General features: G+C 39.3%; 1 protein-coding gene across 1 annotated transcript; it reads left to right on the forward strand.

Moving 5' to 3' along the window:
- Positions 1–6,744: 6,744 nt before the first annotated feature.
- GJB7 (gap junction protein, beta 7, 25kDa) lies at positions 6,745–7,494 on the forward strand. The gene has a single exon (XM_006870666.1). The coding sequence runs from the start codon at positions 6,745–6,747 to the stop codon at positions 7,492–7,494; it is 750 nt and encodes a 249-aa protein (XP_006870728.1).
- Positions 7,495–7,770: the final 276 nt, after the last annotated feature.

Raw genomic sequence — 7,770 nt, forward strand, 5'->3', positions numbered from 1 at the left:
GAGAGGGAGCTGTATTTTGGGGGGAGTGGAGTTGGGGCAAGTAAATAACAGCAAGAATTTGCTTGAAGTTTCTGAGAAGACATCCTAGTGGAGGTAGGACACAGCTGGAGCTCAGAGAGAAGAGGTCTGGATTGCTGAATTTACTTTATAAACAACTTTCTTCAATTATTACAAAAACCAGATATACACATAAGAAAGAGCAATCGCGTGCTGATTTCTTACTGTTTCTTTTTTATATGGTTTTGTTGTTTGTTTTTTTTCCAGTTCAACTTTGTATATTCTTATTGGGGAAATTATAGAAAATACAAAGAATACTGGAAAAAAATAAAATCATTCATAAGAACTTTATCCATTGGTAAGCATTGTTAATATTTTGTTGTTCTTCCTTTTCTATTCTCTATATAAACTGTTCTGCTTGCATGTTCAGTTTATATGGGCCTATATTATTTCCTGGTGTGGAGCTATAGGATAAGCACTGGACTGCTAACAGCAAGGTCAGTGTTTGAAACCCACCAGCCACTCCTTGAAAATCCTATTGAAAATCCTATGTTGTTATTAGGTGCAGCTGAGTAGGTTCTGACTCATAGCAACACTGTATAGGGTTTTCAAGAAACAGCTGGTGAGTTTGAACCACTGACCTTGTGGTTCAAACCAACCACCGACCTTGCAATCCAGTGCTTTATCCCACAGTGCCACACCAGGACTCCTGGAAACTTTATATAGGAACTGACTCAATGGCACTTAACAGCAACAACATTATTCCCTTGGAGTTCTGGTATGGCACTGGAGGATAAGTTGGTTGGTTGGGTATGTGCTGTGGAGTCAGTTCGACTCATAGTGACCCTGTACAGGGTTTCTGTGGCTGTAAATCTTTACAGGAGCAGAAAGCCTCATCTTTCTCCTGTAGAACAGCTGGTAGTTTCGAACTGCTGACCTTAAAGTTCGCAGCCCGATTCATAACCACTACGCTATACAAGCGCTCCTTGTAGGATAAGTGCTGGACTGCTAACTACAAGGTAGGTGATTCAAACCCACCAGAAGCTCCTCGGAAACCCCAAACAGTGACACTATGAGTTGGAACCGACTCAACAGCACTTAACAACAACAAAACATTTTTTCCTGGTGGCATAGTGGTTAAATGCTCAGTCGTTAACCAAAATGTTGGCTCTTCTAAGCAACCAGCTGCTCTGCAGGAGAAAGATGTACAGATTATAATTTTGTGTAGTCCGCTTCTGTACAGATTAAAAATCTTGGAAACTCTTTGGGGCAGGTCTAATCAATTCTCTAGGGACACTGTGAGTCGGAATTGATCCAACAGCACTGGGTATCGCTATTGAATCCTGAAGAAATCCTAGGGGCACAATGGGTAAGTGGCTGCTAACCAGAAAGTGCTGTTTGAACCCACCAGCAGTGGGTTCAATAGCTCCTATAAAGAGCACATCCTAGGAAGGGGGCAGGCAGTTCACCTCTGTCCTATAGGATTGCTGTGAGCTAGCCACCTAACAAACTGTTTTCTTATATTTTAAGTAGTTCTCTTCACAACTCACTCCCCATTCACACACTTTTAATTTGGACTAAATGTTGAGGAATAACTTGTTTGGGGAAATTTTCACAAAAGTATTCCTGACACTGGATGTCTTACTTTCTGAAGATGTCTGATTAGATGATTTTTTCAAACTAAATTCCTATTGAAGTTAACTGCTACTTCTTAAGAGAAAGGAGAAAGACATGGGAAGATGGAGACATTAGAAACAGTGCGTGGAAACTGAAAAATTTAAAAAAAATCTTTGAATTCCCAATTTAAGATATCAGGTAAATCAAAAACCCTTAAAAAAAAATAAGGGTTTGCCATCCAATGTAGATTCTGCTTAACAGAACTTTTTTGCTTAAGCATTTACATGACTTTTAGTGCTTTGAAATCAAATTTAAAAAATACACAAGTTATAAATACAGAGGAAAGAGCAATTGACCGAAACCTAACAAGGACCCCCCAAATTTTTCATATTCAGACAATGTGTAGATTTCAGTTCTGTCCTTGTAAGTTATTAGAAACAGTTGGAGGGGAAAATGATTCTCAAACTGTTTGCAGCTTTGTATTTATTACTTGATGTATCAAAGCTTATTTTCATTTAAAAAAAAAAAAAGGAGATCATCTGGAATTAATACATTAAGAGAAAAAAATAACTGCACTGTTTTCACATGTTTAAAGAGCTGTTATATGGCGATTTCTAACAAACCATGTATACCTTCACAGGAACAGGGCTAGAGGAAAAAAAACATATTAATAAGATTTTACTTTGACACAAAGAAAGGGTTTTGAATGGCAAAAATAAGAGACTGATAATAATATTAATACTCATTGAGCACACATATCATGTACCCCATCCTGTTTTGAGAACTTTACACATATTAACTTACATAAAGGATATAGGTACTATTATCCTCACAGGTGAGCTTGGACTTGAACCTCAGAGGCTCAGTTCTATACCCAGGCTCTTACCTTTTATGTTAAAACCACCCCTGTTCAAAGTGAGTTATCATTAGAACACACTCTTGAGAAAAGTTATGGTCTTTCCGTCAGCAAAGAATTTGAAGATAAGATGGACATTTATTAGTCAAATGAATGTCAGAATCCTGACACATTTGATGGGGTCAGTTCTCTGATATTATTCAAAGGTCATTTGCTTTCTTACCGTGTTTCTTTAAGCAAAACACTCTGGATTTACTTTTTTTCTTTCTCCCTTCTTTAAAAATTCTAACAAGGCACTTATATTACAACAGGTGTTTTGTAATATTACACAAACATCCCTGAGGTAATATGGATAAATTCCCAGTGACACATGTCACAGAGAAACATAATACCATTTTTCCCCTTTTTAATCTTTGAGGCTTTGTTTTAATAATTCATAGAGACATTAACTTTTGAGGTGGATTTGAGAATCCTTTTTACTTAATACAATTTTGTTTGTGTTCTGAAAACCAAGGATATTGAAGTATTTATTCCCTGATGAATAGAGCATTGTGTTCCTGTATCTTTGTTTCCTCTGAGAACACCCTTTAACCTTCATACATTTTCTCAGGACTTGCTTCATGCATTTTCTCATGTGGGCTTGCTGCATATTGTTTCCTTTGAGAAATAATGTGATGTGGTCTGACAGATGTACTGTTATAATTTTCTTAACCACCTGGCTTCCTTCACCTGTTGTCATTTCCATGGTACACTTTTGACTGATTCTATAGAGAAGGCAATTTATAATTAATAGTAAAAGTGGCAGACCTAGAGTTTTAGCTCATATCTTCTGATTATAATAGAAAGTTTAGAGCAATAGTTGAGCAATTCTCAATCTGAGGGGCATTCGCCATGTCTGGAGACATTGTTTGTTTTCACATGGGGTTCAGGTCAGGGGCTACTGGCATTTAGTGAGTAAATCCAGGGATGTTGCTAAACATTCTACAATGCCCAGGATAGCCTTCCAGCTGCCAAACCCCATCCCATACACAGCCCTGCCAAAGAATTATTTGTTAATAGTATCTCTGTTGAGAAACTCTATTTTTAGAGTAATGGACTCCAATCGCATCTTACTTTGTGATTTTGGGAAAGTAACTTTATATATCAGAATCTGCTTTCTCATTAAAAACAAAACAACTGTAACCACTAAAAGACAAAATCACTCCTTCCTGGGCGGTTGTGAGAGATTAACATAAGAGCACTGAATCAAGTGCTGAACATATTGATGGATCTAACAAGCAAAATACAAACCAGGGCCATCCCACAGAGTTTAGGTGAGAGAGATTTCGGTGGTGACTTAGAGATGAATGTAAGAGATATTTAGGGGGAATCAGAAGAATAATTTTGAAAAGGGTCCAGGATGAATATAAGATTTCTGGCTTGGGTACCTGGGTTTGGGTGATGTCATTCAACAAGACAAGGAATTTCAAAGAAAAGGAAGCTCATAAGAAATTCATCTGTAAACATATCAAATTTGGGAAGTCTGTGGGACATGAGATTACAACCTAGATTTGGACACCTGGGAAGAAGCCAAAGGTTTGGGAATCAGGAACCCAAAGGCAGTAGTTGAGTCCATGAGAATGTATGAGATTTTCCAGCAAGAACATGTGGTGAAAAGGGCACAGATATCCAAGAAAACTGAGGTGGCACAATTAGAGGAAACTCACAAGAAGGGAAGGTGTAGGAGTATGGAGTCAAGGCTGAACTGCTCAAGAGCCCTAGTACAGGGAACAGTGTCACATGTCACAGAAAACTGAGAGTTAGATGTCCAGATGTGGTAATTGGTGGTAATGCTGACCTTAGTCAGAAGACTTCAGTGCAATGGTGAGTAGAAATACTAGGCTGAGGGAGTTGGGTAAGTAATAGTTGAGGGCATAGAGACAAAGGATTAAGGAAGATAGAGTGGTTGTCAGAAAGAGAAGGTATGGAGATTTCTCCCCACTAAAATTGAACAATACTTAAAGCATATTCATATGCTGAGAGGAAAAGGACAGTGGAGGTTGAAGTTACAGAATATAAAATAGGGAAAACTGATTGAGAATGGGATGTTGAGTTGAATAATTATTACGAGGCAAGAGAAAACAGAGCTTTCCCTCCAAACTGGGGAGTAAGGGGAAGTTGGACATGGCTGTAAGGAAGTCTGAAAGGGTTAGGAAGCGTAAATTCATGGAGGTTCATGTTGGAGATTCTTTTCAGTATAAAATTATTGCTAAGTCAGCTGTAGGTATGGAACAAAGGATTTAGGAACAGGTTTTGTTGTTGATAAGTGCCATTGAGTCTGTTCTGACTCATAGTAACCCTGCACAGGGTTTCTGGGGAGCAGCTGGTAGGGAACAATTCTTAAGGGTTGAGGAGGGACATTAATAAATTAGAAAAAGTAAGTAGGGACTACAACTCCAAAGATATGAAAGATATCTCAAGGTACCAGAGTCACTTTGGAATTTGTATCTAGTTTTTCCCAGACCAGTAACAAAGTCCATCCATCTATTGTTGTGAACAATAGTGACCCTGTGCACAACAGAACGAAGCACTGCATGGTCCGGCACCAACCTCACAATTGTCGCTACGTTTGAGCTGCTGTCACTGGGCCGATTCATTTCGTTGGGGGTCTTCCTCTTTTTCCCCGACCCTCCACTTTACCAAATATGATGTCTTTCTCCAGGGACTGATCCCTCTTGATAATATGTCCCAAGTATGAGAGACGAAGCCTGGCCACCCAGGCTACCAAGGAGCAGAGTATTCTGGCTGCATTTCCCTCAGCACAGATTGGTTTATTGTATTGACAGTTCATGGTGCTTTTAATATTCTCCTCTAACACCAGAATGCAAATGCAGCAATTCTTCTATGGTCTTCCTTATTCACTGCCTAACTTTCACATGCATATGAGGTTATTGAAAATATCAGGGCTTGGGTCAGGTTTTGCTCTTGAACACTTTAAAAAGGTCTTGTGTAGTAGATTTGCCTAATGCAATACGTCGTTTGATTTCTTGACTGCTGCTTCCATGAGTGTTGATGGTTGATCCGAGCAAGAGAAACCTTTGACAACTTCAGTCTTTTCATTGAGGTGAAACCCATACCGAAGGATGTGGTCTTTGATCTTCATCAGTATTTTAAATGCCCTTCGCTTTCAGCAAGCAAGGTTGTATCATGTGCATATCACAGGTTATTAATGAGTCTTCCTCCAATCCTGATGTCATGTTTTTCCTCATATAATCCAGCTCCTCAGATTATTAGCTCAGCATACAGATTGAATAAGTGTGGTGAAAGAATACAACACTGACGCACACCTTTCTTAATTTTAAACCATTTGGTGTTCCCTTGCTCTGCTCTTGATCTATGTACAGGTTCCTCATGAGTACAATTAAGTGTTCCGGAACACTCATTCTCCACAATGCTGTCCACAGTTTGTCATGATTCACACAATCAAAAGCCTTTAAACCATTTGGTGTTTGCTCCCTTGCTCTGCTCTTGGTCTATATACAGGTTCCTCATGAGTACAATTAAGCGTACTGGAACACTTACTCTCCACAACGCTGTCCATAGCTTGTTATGATTCACACAATCAAAAGCCTTTGAGTAGTCAATAAAGCACAGGCACACATCTTTCTGGTATTCTCTGCTTTTAGCCAAGATCCATCTGATGTCAGCAGTGATATCCCTCGTTCCACATCCTCTTCTGTATCCAGCTTGAACTTCTGGAAGTTCTCTTGTCAATGTAATAAAATTCATCCATCTATAGAGGAGAACAATAAACTAGAAAAATTTTGCCAACCACAGAATTGTTTAAGAATAAAATAGTGTATGTGTGAAGGATGGCCACCCAAATTCCAAACGAAAGTGGGCATGGGAGCAACTTTGTTTGTAGACTTGTTGTGTCATCTCCTTATATGAAACAAACATACCTTATGGGTCTTCTTGTTGTTGTTAAATCTTGTCAATTCTGACCCATAGTGACACTGTATAGGGTTTCCAAGGAGCAGCTTGTGAGATTGAACTGCCAAACTTGCAGTTCAAATGGCTTTGCAGTTTGGTGCATTAACCCACATTGCCAAACCAGGACTCCATCAGTCTTCTCAGAGAGATTTTAATCCATAGTTACAATAATGCAGAAATAATGCCATTTATCTTCCATGAATATTTACTGATTAGTACTGTTGAGTAAAGCCACAGAAATAGTGAAAGAGAAATCATGAGAAAATTCTTGTCTTTTGCAGAGTCTTTCTTGAACCTAAATCATGAGTTGGATGTTCCTCAGAGACCTCCTCAGTGGCGTGAATAAATATTCAACTGGAATTGGGCGGATATGGCTAGCTGTCGTATTCATCTTCCGTTTGCTGGTCTACATGTTAGCAGCTGAGAATGTGTGGAAAGATGAGGAGAAAGAGTTTGAGTGCAACAGTAGACGGCCTGGTTGTAAAAATGTGTGTTTTGACTACTTCTTCCCCATCTCCCAAGTTCGGTTTTGGGCCTTGCAGCTGATCATAGTCTCCACACCGTCACTTCTGGTGGTTCTATATGTAGCCTACTGTGAAGGTAGAGAGAAAAAGAACAGAAAGAAACTCTATGTCGGCCCCGGTGTGATGGATGGGGGCCTGTGGTACACTTACTTTTTCAGTATCATTGTTAAAATTGTTTTTGAAATTGGCTTTCTGGTTTTATTTTATAAGCTGTATGGTGGCTTTAGTGTTCCTTACTTCATGAAGTGTGAGCTGAAGCCTTGCCCCAACACTGTGGACTGCTTCACTTCCAGACCCACGGAGAAAACGATCTTCATCCTTTTCTTGGTCATTACCTCATGCCTATGCATAGTGTTGAATTTTATTGAATTGAGCTTTCTAGTTCTCAGGTGCGTTGCTAAGTGCTGTCTCCAACAATCCTCTAAAAAATGCAGGTCCTCAGTGTGTGAGTATCACAACTTCAGAAACGTCAAATGTGGTGAGATAGGGGGCCCTCCCTTACTCCAGGACCACAATTCAGACTCATAAACACTACCCACAAAGCAAAGCTTCTCTGTGATACCTAACAGCCAGTGGCATCAATCTGCACAGGTCAACACTGACAAAGAGAGTGACACCCAAATGACTGTCCATAAAATTTTTTGCAGTATGTCAGCAGAATTTCATTTTTTAAATAAAAATGATCCCTATTAGTTATAGCGATAAAACCATTTTTTGTAAGCCCATCCTGCCCATATCAGTGTACTTACAAGAGTCTCAGTGTGGCACTGTAGGATAAGCACTGGACTGCAAGGTCAGTTTGAA

This window comes from Chrysochloris asiatica, unplaced genomic scaffold (assembly GCF_000296735.1).
Source record: "Chrysochloris asiatica unplaced genomic scaffold, ChrAsi1.0 scaffold00146, whole genome shotgun sequence".
NCBI classification, from domain to species: domain Eukaryota; kingdom Metazoa; phylum Chordata; class Mammalia; order Afrosoricida; family Chrysochloridae; genus Chrysochloris; species Chrysochloris asiatica.